This window comes from Rhinolophus hipposideros (genome assembly GCF_964194185.1).
Source record: "Rhinolophus hipposideros genome assembly, chromosome: 8".
In the NCBI taxonomy this organism is placed as follows: Eukaryota; Metazoa; Chordata; class Mammalia; order Chiroptera; family Rhinolophidae; genus Rhinolophus; species Rhinolophus hipposideros.
Window position 1 is genome coordinate 34,795,896 of NC_138054.1, and position 21,968 is coordinate 34,817,863.

The following is a 21,968-nucleotide window of genomic DNA, read 5'->3' on the forward strand; positions in this document are numbered from 1 at the left end:
ATAATGTCCCCAAAATGCAAAAGTAGTGATGCTGGCAGTTCACATATGACAAAGAGAAGCCATAAAGCACTTCCTTTAAGTGAAAGATATATATATATATATTATATATATATATATTATATATATAATATATTTATATATATATAATATATATATATGAAAAAACATTGTATATATAGGGTTCGGCACTATCTAGGTTTCCAGGTTTCGGACATCTACTGGGGGGTCTTGGAATATATCCCCTTCAGAGACGAGGGGACTATTGTGCTATAGTGACAGATACATGCCATTATAAATTTGTCAAAATCTATAGAATATACACCGCCACAAGTGACCCCTGATGAACTTTAGGTGATAATGTGTTAATGTGGGTTCATCTATTGTAACAAATGTACCCTTGTGATGTGAAATGTTACTATCTGAAGAGGTTGCGCACTTGTGCCAATGGCAGTATCACTCTCTGTACTTTCTGCTATTTTTGATATAAAAGTTTATTAATTTAAAAAAAGGAGAAATTATTGCCAAAGATCCAGACATTTAAACATTCTTGATATTACAAAAATTTCAGAATTTTGAAACCCTAAAATACAAGATTACATTTGAAACATATATCTGTACTCTTCATTTTATGATATATTAAAAAAATAAAGATATGTTATTACATATTCTTTCTGATATGTCAACCCATATAAAAACGCTAAGACATTTAAATGTTGAAAACTTACAAAGTAGGTTAGTAGGTAAAACGACATTAGTAGGTAAAACCCTAACCCAGTTTAATAAATATGCTGAGATATGGACTGCTCCCATCCACTTTGGAGTTACACCAATGTGGATGTAATAGCTAAAATAGGATAGCAAAGCATGAATATTTACCTTTGAGTCATAATTTTGAAGGCATCTGGGAGGTAGCAGTCTGTATTCTCCATCTGAAATGGGTCAGCATCACAAATCTTGTCGTCTGTCCGACCATAGTTAGCACTCTCAATCATGATGACATCACTGCCTGGACATCGCAGATCTATAGAATAACCTTCACAGGATAATTCTCGCCGAACTAACCCAAATGGTAAAGCTGCTCTGCTGAAACCTAAAAAGAAAAAACAATAAATAATTAATTAACTCAGTTAGGAAGCATATTATTTCAATAAGGCATTTTTCAAGTAATATAATTCTGGTCTATATTCAAGAGATGTCACACAAACTATGTTTTTTTTAAGTTCTCCGTACATTTATTAAATAATTCCTTGGTTCTTTATTATCTGTCAAGAAGTAATTAGATTTTTTAAAAAAATAGATGTATCTTTAGCTGGACTATTTCACCTGTTAGACACAATTTAAAATTATTCTAAACAAAACATTTTCTGTATCATCTAGTCACAAACAGAAACTAAGCAGCTCTTTTTGAGTAAATTCAGAGAAAAATGACAAATTTAATCAATGGATTTATAAACACTGCTGTTTTACAGAATGTAGTAACAACCAACCAAGAAAACAGTTTTCACTTATGCAATGGAGTACAAGCTCTGCTACACACTGGCTTTATCATTTAATGTAGACATATTAATTCCTATTAGTAGCATTGCCTTAAAAACACTTTCATTTTAGCAGTTTCCCCTTAAAATAACTAAGCTACTATGGCAGTAACATACGTATGGCACAATAACATATTTCAATTATACACACTTTATTTAAAACTGACAAAAATTAACAGACGGCCATTCAAAGGACGCAGCCCTGCTCCAATCCAGCCCAGCACCTTGAAATTCCCAGAAAGGGCAAAATTTCTTAAGGTTCAGTTTTGTCATCTACAGAATGGAGAGAAAACATCTGTGATTTGTTACTTTTCCTACCTGTGTGACTCAAAAATGAAATAATGCCCATGTGAGTGATTAATGAAAAATGCTATATGAACTTATGTATGGTGCATCATGGAGCATATAGATAACCACTGTTCGTGAGCGCTGTGAAAAAGATTCCCAAATGGAATAAAAGATTAGAATTTTAAATTTAACCAGTTTTCAAGCAGGTTAAGTAATAACAGAGCATAGGGGGAAGCGCAAAAGCAGAGGAAGCCAAGAACAGCCAAGAAGAACGATGTGGGGCAGAGGCACATTTGTGGTATATGCAGATGCACTACCTATGGGTTAGCGACTGTTACCGAAAACTTCTCCTCCGCTGTCTCCATTTCCAGTTTCAGTTCTCTCGCCTGTTGTCATGTATAGCGTTCCAATAATTTCAGTACTTTTTTCTTAACTCTATCCTTTTAATCACTCTGCATTATATCAATTATTCCTTATATCCCTTTTTATACAAAAACATGGACATTCAGAAGTTAAACTGTTCCAAGATATAAACTTCCGAATTGAAGAGCTGGGTTGTGTACAGGTCAATCCAATGCCATAACTTGTCCTCTTTAATTTAATTGCACAATGCCTCTTCACTAATTCAGTGAAAATGGAAAGTCACCTGGATAAACGTGCATCCTTTCCAAGATGCAAATAATTCTCCAAAGGGTTACTGGGTTACACATTGGTATGGTTTAGAAAACCAGCAATTCTCAAAGTTGGTTGACTGCTCAGTTCTACAGAGAAAACTAACGGTGTGATTGGAATGAAGAGAAGAAAAGGACATAACTTGGAGCACAGACATCTTCAGGGGATTGTCGCAAAACCCAACCCTGGTAGGTTTTCACTAAGAAGGTTTATGGTCTTATGAGATGAGTCAAAGTATGTGAGAGGTACACTACGAATAAAGAAGAAAGAAATACAGAAACGGAGTTGGGAAAATATCAACACACACAGTAAACATAAACAGGCCATCCTTCCAAAAAGTCTATTTGTGAGCTTCCTTAAGTTCATAAACTTCCACATGTATTATTGCTTTCTTCCATTTCCTGTTACTGTACACCACTGCCTATACAAATAAACCTGCTTGAACTGGTCGTATTATATTTGTTTGAATTGAAAATACTTTTAGGGCTTCAGAAGCTGACAGTTTTGTGGCAAAAGCTGTGGAAATTCAAACAAGTGACATCATATAAAATTTTGGAGCACAGCCCATTTTAAAGCAGAGATGATCTGCAGTTATAATTCCTTGATGAAAGAGAATAAATCATGTTACTAGAAAATATTGCAAATATTAGACCTCATTATTAGAAGATTGTCTTGGAGCCATAATTCACAACTTTTACTGTTTGTCAAAAACAGAGGTTTACAAAGCACTATGGCTTTTAAATTGGACCCTTTCATTTTTATTGTTGTTGATAGTTTGCAGAATTACAGTTATGGTTCTAAGTGAATTTTCCTCTGCTTTTGAGAGATATTTGAAAAGTTGCATAGTTGACTTCTGTTTGGTAACTCAGAGAGGATTTTTAAGCCTTAGTCGTAGTCATACAAAAACATAAAGGAAGGAAATGGAAAGAGCAGCACACTTTAATAACTTAATAGATTTCCAAGGTACAAAAGAGATCATAGTACTTATGTTTTCACTGCACAGAACTGAATGAGCTTTTTTGTTTTTTTGAATGAGTTCTTAATAGAGAATAGTGAATAAACAGTGCTTTATTTAATGCCACCTGTCCATGGTTTTAAGTCATGTGTTCTCTTTTCTAAATTCCTGCTCTGTCACCTGTTTCCATTGAACTTTACACATATCTTTGCTAAAGTGCGTATTATCACATGGTACTGTACATATTCATTTTTAACATGTATCTCCATCCTAGCTGGTGATAAGTTATTATAATTCCAGTGCCTAGATTGGTACATAATATGGAACTATAGTAAGTGTTGTCAAACCAATTCGCTAAACCGAAGAACTAGTATTTATTTAACACAATATAAATTGCAGTGTGTTTTCCTCGGTAATATCTATGTCCTTTATTAGTGAAAAATAAAAATACCAAGCATTAAGAAACAGATAAACTAGTTATAATCAATGAAAACTGTGCCACCCTCAATAAAGAAAAAACAATATTTAAATTCTGTTAATCTATTATTTTCTAGGTACTGCTGAGGTTCATTAGTGCTTCTCACAGATACTTAAGCTACATGTTTATGAACTTTCCTTTACTTAAACCCTGTGTTTCCAATCAGAAATATGTCCATAAAAAAGTAAAAACAAGTATTAAAATAGATAACATTTACACAGCAATTACTATGTTCTGGCACGATGCTAAATGCTTTATCTGGATCACCTTTTTTTATGCTCACCACCACCAAAATAAAACACAAAGGAGTAAGTACTGTTATAATACAAATTTTACAGAGTATGAAACTAAGGCATCAAATAGGTGGTAATTCAGAGCCTCAAGGATTACTCTCAGTTAGGTTCAAACCCATTCAGGGTTCTCAGGACTCCAGAGTCCATGCTCGTATTAATGGCCATGAACAGAAAAGTACTGGGTGACTTCTCAAGCCACCTTGTTGATAGCCTGACAAGATTTATAAATTTTAATACAATCTGAAACTCATCAAAGCATGTTAGTAAACTTGACAGGAAACAACTACTGGAAAGGTTCACAAAACCAGAAATATTGATCATAATAAAAACTGCGGGGGGGGGGGGGGGCTAGACGGCTCAATGGTTAGCGCGCAAGCTCTTAACAAGAGGTTGCCGGTTCGATTCCCACATGGGCCAGTGAGCTGTGCCCTCCACAACTGGACTGAAAACAATGACTTGACTTGGAGCTGAACCTGCGCTGCACCCCCTACACACACACACACACACACACACACACACACAACTAGATTGAAAAACAATGACTTGACATCCTGGGAAAAACACACTGTTCCCCAATAAAAATTGGGGAGAAAAAAAACTGCATTTGGGAAATGTAGAGACATGTGCCATAAATATAAAGAGAGCCTAATCTACACATCAAATATGTACATATGAAAACAGTAGTGATAAAGTATGGGCCTTGTGAACTAGGCTAAGTCATTTTACTTTTCTGGGTTTTAATTTCTTTTTCTCAAGAATGAAACTCGTTTCAAAGTTGTATTGAATTTCACCAGTTTATGATTCTAAACAGGCAAGCTCCTTTTAATCAGGTACACATGCTACTCTAATATTTTCCAGTGATCAATAATTGTTCTGTTTCTTTAAGAAAAGAAAAAATATATGAAAGAATGTTAAGATGGATGTGTTGTGACACAACATGTTTGTAGGCTACATGGTACTGTCATGATAATTCTCAGAAGCATGTGTGATGAACGAGGCAGGACTCACACAAATCACAAGCAGACATCTTCCTGAATTAACTTTTAATCAAAACCTTAGTGGAAGAGAGAAAATAAACGTGGGTCAGTTATGCAATCAAAAGAAACATTTACATAATTTTTAAAGAACAATGTGCCTTCTTTGGCCACATCATACTATTTCTCTGAAAACTTCAGGGAGTGTGCGTCCAACCTCTTCCACTGACAATGGTACTTCAAATGAAGTTTGGAACGTCTTAAATAAAACTATGACAATTAACGTTAATTTTGAAAATTCACTATTTTCACATAAGTAAATCTTAACGAAAGGGCAGAGCAAAATTCACTATTTTCACATAAGTAAATCTTAACGAAAGGGCAGAGCAAAGCTTCTTTCTAAATACATTTATGTACCCCCTTATTTATGTACATTAATGACTTACTATACTGAGTCACACAGAAGAAATCACAAGAATGGCCATTATTTCTTAATCACACTTTCTTCCTTTGTACATGAAGTGATTCTTAACTGTTCCAGTGGGATATTTTTGAGAACAATTTTTTACAAATCACTTGCCAAGACTATAATATGGCTGATTCCCAAACATGACTTTGCATCAAAGTCAGCTGGTGTTTTTAAAAAGAAATCTTCAAGCCCTAATCGAGACCTACTAAATCAGATTCTCTGTGTTCAGATGAAGCTGAGATATCTGTATTTGGAGAGGAAAAGGTGAAGTTATTTGCAACATACTGCTAAAACTGCTATAACTAAGATGTGCCAAGAATTTCTCCAAGGCGTTTTATAAGAGTTTTTTTATTTCTCTATTGAGATTGCATATTTTTTAAGCCATTGTCATCATATTTCCTCTTAATTCTTTAATACAGTTTTATTTTAATCTTTGAACATATTCATAATAGCCACTTTGAAATGTTTATCTGCTAAATCTAACGTCTGGGCCCACATAGAGGAAGTTTCTACCGAACGCTTTTTCTCCTGAGTATGGGTTAACTTCCCTGTTTCTCTGCCTGTGTTGTAAATGTTTTGTTGTTGTTGAAAACTAGACATTTTAAATGATATGCTGTTAGCAACTCTTGATTCAGATTTCTTTCCTCTGAGAATTGTTGCTGTTGTGATATTTTCTTTTTAGTATCATGACTGTATTTAAATCTGTAGAATCTGTCTCCTGCATAGTGTGCAAGCTGCTATGTCCATGCTCATTGTTGTTATTGCTGCTGTTATTTAAGCTCTGATTTTTATTTTCTAGCCTGGCTTCCTAGGGATCACCTCTGTGCTGGCCTAGCTTAGTGATCAGCCAATGTATGAGCAGAGACTTTTCACAAATACCATGAACCCAGAACAAGGTCTCTACCCTCTGCTGACTGAGCTGAGCGTGAGTTAGGGAAAGTGTTCAAAGTTCAGGCCATTTTCAAGTTAGCCTTGATTATTTAACCTTCTGCCAAGTCCTCTCTTTTCCTCGGAATGGGTTTGTACCTTCCAGTTAGTCAAGAATGCACAGAGAACTTTTAGCCCTTTCATTTCCAAGATTTCCTGGTTATGTTTCAGACAGGCCCTCCAATCTCCACACATGGGACCACACTTCAGGGTAGCAGAGCCATGGGTTTCCCCCCATGTGTTTTCCAGAGTTGACTTTTACTGACAACGCAGCCGGGCACGGGCTTCCAGTCTCCACTCCAAATCAAGCTAACTCAGCCTGGCATCAGAAGAACCGAATTTCAAGGCCAGCCTTGCCCTAATCAAATTTCCCCAATGAAAGGCTGGGGGTCGGTAATAGGAGCAGCCCCAGGCTAGAAGGTTTTAAACTTCCAAGGCTCATACCCCAAATTCTATCAGCTTCTCATAAATAAATGCTTCCCAATTTCTTATTTGGCTCTGATTAATTTCCAGACCTAAAATGGTTCTTGTTAACAATTGTGTTCAGTTTTCTACTTCTTTGGGGGGAGAAGATTTGCTCCTCTCTTCACCCCCTCATCACCAGAAGTCCTTTGAAGGATTCTACAAATAATTACTAACTATAAATTCTCAACACAACTGTATAACTAGTGTTATTACCACCATTTTACAGAGGAGGAAATTGAGGCCCAGGAATAAAATTAAATTTTCCATGATCACACCTCAAATATGAATGAAAGCAAGGTTGGAAACCCAATAATTCAGTGACCGGTTCGTGGTCTTAACTGCTACTTCAATGCCTCTACCAACGATAATAACTAGCAGCAGGTTTTGGGGTAGAGGACGTAGTAGGGGAGTACTGGGTGCTTCTAGTCTTAGAGGAAGAAGGGCAGGGAAAGGAAATGGTGTGCCTGATGGTCGAGTATTCAATGAAATTCCTCAGTCAACATAATCAACGTAAAGAAATTCCCAAATCAAAGCCTTTTAATCACACTATTACTATGACATTTATCCAAAGCTGTATTTTCAATCTCTATCTCAAAGAAAAAAATAGGCATCCCAACAAGTATAATCCAGTCCATCTTGCAACTGTGACAAACGAAGAAAAAACTTGCGGGAGGCCCGTGAGTAACGAAATCAATACTGACTGCAGCTTTGTGCTGTGCAAATGTGAACCCTGCCAAATAGCGGTGCTTAGAGTAAAATGAACTGTTTTGCCCCATTTTCTCCACTCTGAACAAATGATTTTGAAAAGACAATTCCCCCGCCGCCCCCCCCCGCCGACCCCCTAGAGTTATAAAATGTCAAGCAATAACTCTCTGTGCTTTATGGCTAGTGATTAGAATAAATACCTCCCAGCAACAGGTGCAGGGACTTAGGATTGAAATCATTCACATTCAGAGGATAACTCCTAATAAACAGAGGCACTGCTGCCAGATGGGAATTCGTGAGACCAGAATTGGAATTCTATCATTGGATGTTGCATCATTTACGAGTATTTTTGCAAGAAAAGATGCTACTCTGGCAATAAATAGTGCATGCAGCTATAAGCTTAGCCTTCTTATGGACTTCAAGCACTTGATTGGGAACAGTCTGCTTTGCTAATATTGTCTCCATGTAGTCTACTTTTTGTACATCTCTGTAAAATCATGCATCCCTATAAAAGTCTTCTTATTAAGCTGTAATATAAAACTTCAGCTTTTCTGGTACTGTTTTTCTTAATTATTTGGAACTAACCCCTGTCATGGATGCTACTGCTCACGCTGGCGAGGGTTCCCGGCAGCACCGTGACTTTTGATTATCAGGGACCTCTACGGGAGTGAGGTGGTGACTTTAAGCTCTCCTGAGACATTAAGTCAGGCCAGAGTCTACTACCAGTGTTAGCCTTCAAAATCTCTGATTTATTCTTGTTTATATATGTTAATGAGATTGCTTCCTAAAAAAGGAATGAGAAAAAATAAGAAGAGGACATGATTTCAACCAGGCTGAACTCTAGCCTACAAGCTTCCAGAAAACTTATTTCCATTTCATTATAAGTTAGATGAAACCAGAATGTTACAAGCAAACCTAAAAGATACATTATTTGACTAGTAGTTCAACTTTTTCATTTATCTCTGCATATTCATGAGGTCATCAAAACAAAATTTTTTTTTAAATCGAGGATTTATAATAAAACTTGTCTTTGTATACTAAAAAGCAGTATGTTAAAAACATTTCACGTAAGTTTGTAAGTAAATTCTGTGATTAACAGAATGTCCTTCTACTGTTTTAGTTACTGTTAGTCTATTTAAGAAATAACTGTATCAATCATACCCTAAAACATCCAATTTTTTTTTTTGGATTCATTACCATATAATTCTTTTAACCTGTCAGTAATTATGTGAGGAACCTAAAAAATGGGGAGAGTAAAAAATTACTTTCACCTTTGAATCTGTTTTCATGACCAGAGTAAAGAAAATAAAAGAATGCAATGTCATTTCCAAGCTTAAGCACACTAGCTTTGAAAATGTAGCAATCTGTGTAACGTAAACTTGGTTATTAGCATGAAACACATAGCAAATCCTTACAGAAATATAAAGTTCTTGCAAAAGAAAGTATTAAACCAATCTATGATCATGTACTATAAAATAGTAATCAACTCAGCATATATGAGAGATATGCCTTAGTTTCATATATCATTTGATTTACCAACTGTTTTTTTTAATTTGGGATATATTTTAAATTATGAAGCATTTCAAACAAATGATTTTCTAAGAAGACTATTTAGTTTGAAGCAAAATCAATTTATATGCAAAATACTGATTTAAATTGGAATACACAAAAAATTCCTAATACACGCATGATGAAAAATTAATGCATAATCAAGTCCAACTACATAAACAACAACGGGGGAAAAAACTTTATCTTTGGGATTTGCTAAGAGTAACAAAATTCTGGACACTGGACACTCAGGTAATATTTTATTTTTAGAACACCATCAGTAGATAGGTTCACACATTTCTAAAATCCTCTCAATATTTTAAAGAGAAAATATGCATTATGAGTCTCTCACGACATTTTGGGATTAAATTCCTCATTAGAAAGAAGTTCATTTTTCCCACTGGAAAACATGTAAACCACAGATTAATAATTCACACGTGCCATTATAATATAGCAATTTAAGAGTTATGAAATGCTATCTGTTTAATTCTGAACTCTAAAAGAAAATATCCTGATAAGCATGACTATTAAAAATAATATATCCCGCAGAAAGAGACGCTTTTAATAGTCTCAGCATATAGCTGTAATTTCTCCAAAGTCCACAAATATATTAATACTTTAATTCTTATCTACTTTTTAAAAAATAGTGAATTTTTTATTAAGCCACAATATTATCCTTACCACTCAATAACTATGTTTAAACTATTCCCCCTGCAAGTATATTTTACTCCTTTTTCTCTTGAGCAACAATTACTCTCCAAAATCCAGTTCAAAGCTCCCCTACCCATGGGGAAAAGGAGAACCTGAGCTCAGGTTTAGTTCATCTATTTTCTTTCTTATGATGAATATTTATTGAGCACTATATGCCTAGTACTCTTCTAGATACTGGGGACATTAACAGTCAACAAAATGACAACAATCCCTATGCCTGGGTAACTTAGATGAGGAGTGAGTTCTCCTTGAACAAAAGTATCATATCTATCTGATTCACCATAATGCCAAAACCATTATAATGCCAAAACACCAAAGGAGCAACTTTACCCCTCTCTCTTTTTTCCCTCCAGAAAGACTGGGAACAGTCTTTATATTTATTATATTTCATGACTAGTTAAAACCAGTTTAATATTAAGAAGTTACTATCAGAAAAGCAATTTCAAGTCATTCACATACTTATCAAATTAAAATTATTAATTCTGTATAACGTATTCACTGATGATGCCGGTGACAACAAACAACAACAAAACCTAGAAAATAATCACAGAATATGCCACAAAAAATCAGTTTCATCATCTCCTCAGGGACAACAATCTATGTCTATTTCCATGTTGATACTGTAATATAATCAAAATATAAACAAAAATATGAAATGTGTTCCCTTATCCAGGGACCTGTGCCCCACCCTCACCCCCAACTATACTGGCTAAAGGATTCTATTCCTTTGCTGTCACCGTATGAGTCTGATGACTGAAACCATTTGGGGTGGTGACCTTACAGTATTCCTCAGGCAGGTCTCCCAAATCAGAGTCAAAATTTGAATTCTAATTCCATTTGTTAACGCCTTGCTGTATTTAAACATACACAAGTATTTTTTTTTTAAAAACCCACAAAAAGTTATTAACCATAATTTCATTTTTTAAAAGGTACATTTAAGTTGAAATCACAAGGACAACAACGTATATGAATATAGGATTTCCATGTCAATTAACTTTTATTTGGCAACAATAAACTCTAAAGGTGAGAAGAAGTTACCAGTGTAACAAGTGGCTACCTTGTTAAAAGTACCCTATAGGGGGGCCAATTAATACCACTTCTAAAACTTATTTGAGTTAACTACATTGAAACTGCACTGAAACCACCCACTCATTTCTCTCAGCCCCAAACAGGAATCCAAATGTAATCACATTCAACCACTGCTGACTCAAAAGTCCTAAAAGGGAAAGGCTTTATATCTCCATCTACATCCAGGTGAGGTATTTATTTCTCACTTCACATAGAAAAAGAGTAAAACAGCCTGAAACCAGTCTTGACTCTTATATCTTGACTTTTCACAAACTTACCCAACACTAACACTTAGATCACTTTAAAAATGTCAGCTATTTAACCTTTTTCCCACTAAAGGGAGAAATATCCTGTCTTTCTTTCCCCTACATGTTATAAAGGGCACTCTTCCCCTAAAACTTCAAAAGACTTCTTGAAGTTTGGGCTTTTTTTTTTTTTTAACTGAACACACTCATACTTATGGAAGATGATAGAAAGGCTTTTCTGCTAAGGGTAAGAAAGCATTTTCCAGGAGGGCTCTGGGAAGGGAAAAAAAAAAAGCTTACTGAAGTACTTTTCTACATCAAAAAAAAAAACTCATGAGACTAAAGTTGATTTTTTTTTATTTCCCCCCTTTTTTCCTCTAAACAATACTTATAATCATATTCTAAACTATGCTACATACATGAAATTTTTAAATCCCAAAATCTAGACTGTCACTTAGTACTAACACGTTAAGACTACTCCTTAACAATGGAAGGTTTTTATAAGCAGTTGTAGGATACATTTCTAAAACATATACAGAGCTTAAGGGAATAACTAACCAAGTGAGTAATATGACATCTAAAAAAATACTCCAGTGAACACGGTACTACTGTGCTACTACTTTTCTCAATGCTCCCAGACCAATCTGTAAAATGACAAAATGAATGAGACCCAAAGGCAGCAGTGAGCCTATTTTGTCAATTTCACTTGAAAATGCAAACTCAAAATAATCAATAGCACCACCAGATAGAAAATAGAATTTCCAACGTTACCTCTTACAAACACATCTTTGAAAACATCTTTTATGCTCATTCATTCATCCATTTGTGTTTGTGTCCTTAGCACATTCTAATTCTTCCCTTACACTCTTCTAGAATAAGCCTTAGAAACTAACAATTCTCAAGTTGTAGGCAACTAACTCCACCACTTCCACAAACTACAGAAAGTTCACTCAGTGATAACAGTCCTCCCTAAAGCAGAGATGACTTATAAAAGTAATCTACTACCAGTGATAGTATGAGTTAAAACAGAAGCCACTTCCCAAAAAGGTATAAAGGTTATCAAAGAATTCCTTAAGTGACAATATAATGACTTTGATTTCATGGGTGGTTTTGGTGTTATTTGTGTTGTGAGGTTGAGGTTTGTTCAATTTTAATGCAAAGATGAGATTCTAAAGAACACAATCTATTTTCAAATCTGTGTCACCATAATATTCAAGGAGAGGACGGAGGGGACAGAGACCCTTTAAACTGGTATTGTAAAGTTACAAAATGTTGCTTTGAAAAATAAATACAACTGCTACTTTTCTGCAGAGTTAAAAGTATATTCTTTCTTGTATTTTAACTGCCAAGCTGAACATCAAGGGATTGAAGAAACAGCATAGCGGCAGATCCAACTGTATAAACTTAGCCCCTATATATACATATATACAACCCATTGTCATCTTTCCCACAGATACCAATTGTGCCGGGGCAACAGAGCAGTTCCCACTTCTGGTTTCAAACATTCTAACAACACACAGGTTTGAACTACTGTGGTCCACTTCTACACAGATTTTTTTCAATAGATGCTGTAAATATATTTTCTCTTACGATTTGCTTAAAACCACTTTCTTTTCTCTAGCTTACTTAATTGTAAGAATACAGTATATAATACATATAACATGCAGAATATGTTAACTGTTTATTATTGGTAAAACTTCCAGTCAACAGTAGGTTACTAAGTAGTTCAATTTTGGGGGAGTCAAAAGTTATACACAGGTTTTCAACTGTGTGGAGTCTGCACCCCAACCCCTGCAATGTTCAGCGCCAGCTGTATAAGGAGTTGCAAGAAAGAAGCTCTTAGGAACCCTGTCTGATCCAATGTTCACATGCCCTGGTATACTAACTACTCTAATGCCCCTTCCCTAATACTTTAAATGCTTATTTCCCTTTACAACCTCAAATACTTTTAATTTCACTCTTACAAAGCTGAATGTTACCAGATAAAAAAGCCTGCTTACTAGTCAAGGCAAAACAAAACAAAACAAAACAAAACAAGAAAGGCTTAATCAGAGTCTCAAAAACAAGCTAGCTCTTATCAGAAAATGAGAGTAAATTTAGGTAAATCTGATTTATAACGACAACAGACATGTCTTAGAAAATTACGTCTCTCAAGATGAATTGTCTAAACAAATAATACAAAGGTTAAAGACTTTATATAAGAATTGGTTACAAATCATGATATCAATTTCAAAGTAGGTAAAGACAAAGAACAGGAGAATGAAATAAACGTAAGTAGCAAATAAATATATACAATGTTCCATTTAACAGGCATGGGCAAAAAGAAACCAAAAATTAAACATGGTGATTTTTTTCTATCAAATTACCAAAGGTTTGTTTGTGTCCTGTAAAAGAGATAACCTCATGTATTTCTGAGACTACAGACTGGTACAATCTTCCTGAAAAAAGCCTTACCAAATTCCTTTCACAAGAATATATTTTTAAAAGAATCAAAAATTTAGATTAAAAGATATTCATTTAAAAAAAATTAGACAAAGGACCAAAATAGGAAAAAGGTTTAAAAGTACATCAGTAATACAGAATATGATACAACCCTAATAAACAATATTATAATATAAATATGTATAATACTATTATAAATAATAGTATAATAAATAATATTTAGTGATTTGGGAATGTTCCCAGAAAATTATGAGAATTATAAATCCACTGCTTTTTGGGAAAATAATTATAAATCTTTTTCCAAAGGAAGGAAGGAAGGGAGGGAGGGGGAAGAAAGAAAGGAGGGAAGAAGGGACTCAGGAAGTGAAACCCTCTTGGCAGAGCAGTGACCAGCTCATGGAAACCACTGGGCTCATTAATCAGGAGCTGATGAAAACTGGCCACCATCCCTGGCCACCAAGAAGCACCTTTCACACTGAGAACTGAAGTGTTTCCTTCACCTTCTCAGTTCTGAGCAACTGGACTGTGCACCCTGATATGAAGACCCTGGTGGTTTTTCCAAATACTGTATATATCTCTATTCCCTACACCACAATTCCCTTACTGCACCTGAGATACCTATTCCTTGGACAAATCAATAAGGGAGTATTTTGCTCAAGCAGCGGTCTGTATCCATGGGTTTATCCTAACTCCCACCTCTCCCAACTCACAATTACCTTCTTTCTGTGAAGTGTTCCAAATTTCCCCCAACTCAGTGCTCGCTTTTTCCCAGTACATCCCATGGCTGCCGCTTTGCTGATGTTTGAGTTAACCCTTACATGCTGAAAGGTGGACCAATTATCTATTTTTATGGAATTAACTATTTGTATAAAGAAGAACAATGGTACCTGTGACACCAAAGTGCTGTGTAGAAAATTCCATGTATTTATCCCATATATTTTACTAAAATATACAGTTAATCTCTTTACACTATGGAATTGAGTCTTAATTTATTCATATTCTAATATCTAGTATATGCATCTCTGCCTGTGTAACTTTCTTCATACAATTCTCCCTCCATTATGCTCAGTTCTGGGACCCCCTCTCATTTAGGGCTCTTGAGCTCCCATCTTTAAAGCCTTTCCTAGCAGAAGATACAGTATAAAACCATCATGAAACGAACAAAAGGCAGACTTGATTCAGAGAGATGACAACTTTTGCCCGTATACAAATTATGTGCATAAGACTCCCAACGCCACAATAACAAATGTTAGGTTTTTCAAAGGAAATTCATTTATTGCCAAAGAAGATGAGCATTAAAGGAGGGGTCACTGTTATGGCAGTGCCCCACACACCCCACTCTTGTACACTGAATCTTAGTGAAAAGGCAGAGTAGAGCCAGCACATCCATACTTTTCAGGATGCCCCAAGAATGTGGACACAAAGACCCACTCCTGCCTTTTAATGAGACGCTCGCTCCATCTTCCCTGGTGATGCAGAATTCCCACTTCCAGTTTCTGCTCGGCAACAGTATTCTGCAAGTTTGTCAACCACATTATCCAGTCATATCCCACAGGCGGGCTAATTTGCTTGCTTGCTTCCTGTGTGCTTTAAAACCTTGTTGGCTGCACATATATCTTGAAAGTCTTGATCTTCTGGGAGAAGAAGGCTATTTCTATGAACTTCTAACCATTTGCTGTTTTGCAAATGTACACTGTCATCACAGACCATCTAGATTTGAACCCAGGCTCCTCTGTTTACTGCCAAGTGAAGTTGTTCAAAGGTAAAAGTCTAAGCTTCCATTTCCCAATCTGTAAAACTGGGATAATAGTAGCTCCTATGTCTCGGATTTTGTAACGGTTAAATACGTTAAATAAACTCTTCAAAACAATGTTTGGCGACTTTAAGTGTTCAATTTTGCCAGCATACTTTTCTTCAAAAGTGGTACATTTGACACCCGGTCTTAAGTTCTGGATTCCATCCCCACTGAACTAAAAAAATAGCCTAATTGCTAAATTATAAACCAGCTATAATTGAATAACTTATATGTAGATAATTTGCAGATTATAAAACCAATTATAGGTCATTAGAAATAAGCTAGTCCCTGTTGTTCCCATCTCTCTTTCCTATATTTTGAGGACACAAAATTCATTTCCCAATTGTGGGTGTGAGGTTAACACACACACACACACACACACACACACACACACACACACACACACACACAGTACTGGTAGATATCTCAGGAAAAGGGACCATGATTTGCAAGAACTTAGAATAGTCTACACACAGTGTACATTATCTCACTTAATGATCACAGTGATCCTGGCTGAAGCCACAAAATATCCCGGCTGTTGGAGGCTTCTTACTCTTCCCTTTTTTAGATTAGAAACAGGACAAACCTCCTCTGAGGTACCTTCTCAGACCACATACTTCAGGTTATATCCTACCTCACTTCCTAAACTGCATCCTAATTATAGCAAGACACCACAGGCGATCTCTGCACTTACCACATGGCTTCAAACTGATCTATTTATGTGTTTCTCCATCTATGTCTAAAAATTCCTTGAAGGCAAGAACGAATGCTTATGTCCAGTTTTTGTTCCAAGCATCTAGCACAGTGGCTGGTTTTAGTAAGCACTTAGTACATATGTGATGTTAATTTCACAGAAAATGGGGGCTGTGGGGTATTTATCTAACGTCACATTATTACAAAAGGAATCAAAAGACAAATACCATATAATCTCAATTATATGTGGAATCTAAAGAATAGAACAAATGAACAAAATAAACAGAAACATTCTCAGAGATATAGAGGAAACACTGACGGTTGCTAGATTGGAGGGCGGTTGGGGATGAGGGAGAAGGTGAGGGGATTAGACAGCACAATCAGTAACCACAAATTGCCACGGAGATACGAAAGACAGTTTGGGGAGTATATAGAGTAAAGATTTTGTAGGGTACCTGATGGACACTTGTTTTATTGGGGAGACCATTTCATGTACAGTGTGGGTGCCTGACTGCTGCAGTGCACACCTGAAGTTGAATAATGATATATAATGAATGTATGTATATTATTAATATATGATAATAATATCAACTATTATATATATATATATATATATATATGTCATAGGATGTGGAATACAGCATAAGGAATAGAGTCAGTGGAACTGTAACAGCTATGTGAGATGTCAGAGGGGTAGTAGATTGGGGGAGGGGGTTATCACTTTGTGAGGGGTATAAATGTCTTTTACATTGTTTTGTACACCTAATAAAACTAATAAAAAATTAAATTAAAAAAATTTTTTACAAAGACTGGCTTCAATGCTCCCCTCACTATACCACGGTATCTTGTCAAGTCCTATCCGTAGTTACCTTCTGAGATTCCTGGCCACTTTGCTTCAGCAGTCTTTTAGCCTATTTTACCGTGAACATCATTGTAATCCCACAAAACCTTTCCTAGGCACTTAAATGAAATCCATCAAACGCACATTTTAAAGGGACACATGGATCATGTTTCCATAGATTTTCCATAGGTTACATTAAACTTATTTTTATAATTCACTCACACAGTAACACTTCTGTGTATTGTTCAACTAGGAAATTTTATTTGGATTTCTGATACGCAACACTTCAAAATCACTCAAAATTTAGTAATAGACATTTTAATGATGAAAAACTTCATTACATGCAATATTACATTTTTTTCCTCAGCATTCAGTTGTTGGCATTTTTTAATTACACAAACCAAATGATCAAAGACTATAAAACTTCTGCAGGTTTCAATGGAAACAGACTAAAAAGTTCTGTATCTTGTCGCCTTGGTCACCTTTGCTTCACAGTGTCTAGTGAATTTGTTGAATAAATTAATCATCTTACTAAAATTCCATTTCATTCTGAGGAAATATATTTGCCTACACATTATTTTGTAATAAGTATTGCAAGTCTATATGAGTATGCCCTCTGTGGATGCCAGAAAGAAAGAGACAGTTCTACAGAGGGAGTCACAGGTAAAGTTTTCCCAAGCCATATAGAGCTTTAAGAGAAACACGTTGGGATGTGCTTTCTGGAGCTGGGAAACACTCCATACATTTTCATGTAGGGGTTGTCATCTTGCTAAGGCCCCTATGTCTCAATCTCCTATTTCACTAACAATTCCTTAATGAAAATAAATCAGTTGTACCCACTATTTCTAATTATTCTTACCATTCACTTTTTCACTCAATGGGTTCTATATGTTAAATGGGCTGCAAAAATAGAAGATAACTGTGGTGTCAAAAATCTAATGTCAATAACTTCAGTAAGGAAAATTATATAATTATCTTTAATAAGCAACTCCACTATTTTCTCAGGTACAATCAGGAATTTTTTCATGATAATGTCCTAGCGTCCATCACACCATGACATGAGCTCATATGCTTTCTGACTGAAGATGGAAAAGAAAGTCTGCATGAGGGTACACATAGTTTCTATTGTGTTCACAGCCATAATCACAGTACCTAAAAGGTAGGTAACTTAATAAATATGTTAAAATGCCAATAGTAACCTATCATATGTCCAAACGTTCTTAGACCAAATTTTAATTCCTGGAGATAATTCCACTTTTAATCTTTCAAACTCTATTTCCTCCTAATTCCCCTACTGTTATTGCATATTTCCAGTTTTTTGGCTCATTTATTCATCATTGCAACATTTACTGAGTGGTCACCATGGGCTAAGCAAGACACAGTATGTTGAAATGAATTTTTCAGTTTCTACTTTTCAGCAGCTCAGTCTTAAAAGTATGAAGCAGAGCACATCATACAGTGACAGAAAGGTGAATGATTTCACAAAAAGATTCTTGACAGGGAAGATAGCAAGGAAGGGTCCTTAGGAAAGACATTTTAAAATCTCCAATATCAAGAACACACAAATTGAAACAGGTAAGAAACTGAGAGTTTCATTGGCAAAGTTAGTAAGTATCTGAGAAATATTTGGGTAGAGAAAAATCACAAAGACTACGTCAAAGTCATTTTTTAACCTATTGCTGAAAGTATTCTGTGAAAATACTTTTTCTCACTACAATTTTTGTTAATCATCAAGGCTAACCTCAATTCAGTCACACAACATTTCACATGTATTTATTTGGGTATTTTGCAACCATATTGAAAGCTGCTCCAGTATTTCCAAAACAACTAAAATGAAACCCCATATGCTGAGAAACTCAATGAAACTCAATTAGTTTGCTCTATAAAGAACGTCAAACTAATTTATTTTACTGTTTATCAAAAAAGGAGTTTCTGACTCACTGTTAACAGGCACTACACACTCATCATTCCATGAATGGCCCTTCTAAAATGCTCTCATAACTCATCGTCCCCATATCTTGAGTCCTTCTCTACTTGGGTTGAACGACCATTCTGCTACCTTTATCTTTCTTAAAGCAGATCTCATTCTCGCAGGCTTAATGCATTTGAGAGCTCTCCCTGGTCTTCACGATTAACTCGAAATGCCTCGATATGGCATGCAAGGTCTCTTGAATTTCTAGCCACACCCAAAGTGTCCAGACTCCTCTCTCTCAATTCTATTCTCCACATGAATCAAATCATACTTATCTTTCCAGGATATTCCACAGGCATAATACTCTATATCAAAACAAAATATAATTATGATGTTCACATACAACTTTCATGAAAAAAGTCTTATTCTATCTAATGTACTCTATTTGCCATTCTCTTTCGTTTAAGTGCTGTTCATACTCACTAAATATTGTCTTCATGAACCGGTAAATCTACAATTTGAAAAGCACTAATCTAGTCCAAATCCTAAAATAAAGAAATGAGAACTCAGATGGTATGGGAATTCCTTAAGTTCTTGAACTAGCTGACGTTGGACATCGCATTCTAAGACATTGGTCATTCTACCTGGGCAAGTGTTCTGCAGTCTCAACATACATTTTGAATATTCCACCAACTGGTTCAGTAAGAAATCTGAAACTTCTAATGAATACCCAAAGCTTTACTCTGGACAAAGTAATGATTCTCCTTAAATCATATTTAATATCAGTAATATATTTACTTATAATAATCCCTGTTAAACATGCAATAATACATACTCAGCATGTCTACCTTTGGCTAATTACACTAGGGGCCACTTTTCAATATCTCTAGACTTCAACATTAAGTGCATCTTTTTGAGGAAGTGTGTCACATTCCTGGAATTTGAGAGCTATGGTCTTTTAATCCATTACCAGTTTTCTATCAAGGGATTACTGTCTTGTTTTTCTTACATTAATTATATATAGAATCCTCAGGCAGTAATTCTGACAGATGTAAATGAACTAAGCAGATGCTATTTTAATTAAAAAGAGTACATGCAAATAATTCATTTTAAATAGGAATTCAATAAAGGTTTAAAATTATTTTTATTTGGCAGGTTTCTCTGGTCAAATAAAAAAATCATGTTTAAAAGCTTATCACATTTGATTATTAATAATGTAGAAAAAGGAGTCAACTTAAGAGTCTCATGTGCAAAGCTAATAAGTGAGAAATATTTGGGAAGAGAAAACATAGAAAATACAAAATTATCTGGTTAACTAGCTCTAAGAAGCTGAACTTTTGCTTTCTGGCAAAGAATTAATGTGTTTACTACCAAACTGAAAAGACTATAATTTGGGCAATATAAAAGGTATATAATTATGCAGATAATTGCTAAAAAATGTGTATTTGATATCTAAAATGATACATCAAAATACAACATGAATAAACTATTTGAAACTATTTTCAGAAAAAAGTTACAGACTTGTGGCAGCCCTGATTCTCTGAAAATCCCCACAGGGGGTTTATTTATTACGTTTTTAGTGTACGTTGATTAACAACATCACCCAAACATAAGATCCATTTAATTTCAGTTAAATGTTATCTAATTGACCTGTCTAGATTTTCACAAGGCTACAGGGTAGGCCTAATCCATCCCTGTTTTAGAGTAACATCAGTTTGGGACTGTTTCAATATACATCATCACAATAGTAACAGGGTATTCAAATTTGGAAAAGAGAATTTATGGAAATCCCAATCCTTAATTACATCACAGAATGAAGTTTTGAAGTAGTAAATAATAAATCACAATGAATCCTCAATCTGGTTGTCAAGGAAACTACTTTGACTCTACCATAATTGCTGTGATCCCATCCTGCCCTTTGTGACATCACGCCTTATCACGAATTCAGAGACTGATAAAGTAGCTTCTCTATTCTTCTCAGGCAATCATGTAACATGCACTGAGCTTGACTGAACAGGGCCTTGAGACCATACAAATGCTAAATTCAAGGCCTTTCCTTTTCTATCGGAAGACAGTAATTAACTAGTAAGCAGCAATATATCCATATCCAGCTTTAGATAAGAATTGGGACCAAGGCACTTTGGCAATACTTGGCAGCTATGTTTATAGTCTTTACTAATTGGAACCAGCAATCATTAACATCTTAACGTTAAATCTTAATTTTTTAAAAAACTTTTTAAAAATTTTTCTGAAAAAATTTTCCTCTGAAAATAAAGATGAATTAATAAATTTGAAAAAGATATAAACACAAATATTTACATTGTAACATTAATTTAACATTTATAAACCAAATATTATAAGTAAAACAGTAAAATCAAGGCCAAATAGATTATTAGCTCAAAATGGCTTACTTCACTTTCCCCTCCTTGCTTGTATGTTTTTTTATATTGGTCATTTTTAGAATAATAACTTATAAAATAAAATTCTGAAACAAATTGGCAATTTTATGTCTCTAATTCCACATACCGCTTCCATTGATTTCTATTAATTATTTTGATTTCCTTAACTGGATTCCATTAAAAATATTTGTTTTCCAGAATAATTCTACTTGTTTTCAAAAGTACTCCTTAAGTTAATTTTGCTGTTATTCTGGAAAACTATATTTTAAATCATTCAATTTTGAAGTTGTCTCTACTCCATTCAACTACTAACTAGTACAAAGGCAGTATTACAAATATATTTTAAATTCTATCAGTCTACACTAAAAATCAAAATTATCTTATTTAACAAAGGGACGACTACCATAATTCAATATATTCACTCTTTTCTGTTTTATTTACCTACACTCAATATTGGGTCACACAAAATCACGTTTCTTTAGAAATAGTGACTTACCTAACAATGAAGATAACACTGACTGTAAGAGTTTTTGAGAGTGCTACATGAAATAAT

The 21,968-nt window shown here is 34.9% G+C and overlaps 1 protein-coding gene across 26 annotated transcripts in view; it reads right to left on the reverse strand.

The window, feature by feature from the left end:
- ADGRL2 (adhesion G protein-coupled receptor L2) overlaps positions 1–21,968 on the reverse strand; it is a 604,130-nt gene that overhangs the window by 84,905 nt on the left and 497,257 nt on the right. For all 26 annotated transcript variants that reach the window (XM_081056960.1, XM_081056956.1, XM_081056979.1 and 23 more), the window contains one exon: positions 877–1,090. In XM_081056960.1, the coding sequence (XP_080913086.1) occupies positions 877–1,090 (214 nt within the window). The remainder of the gene's footprint in view (positions 1–876; positions 1,091–21,968) is intronic.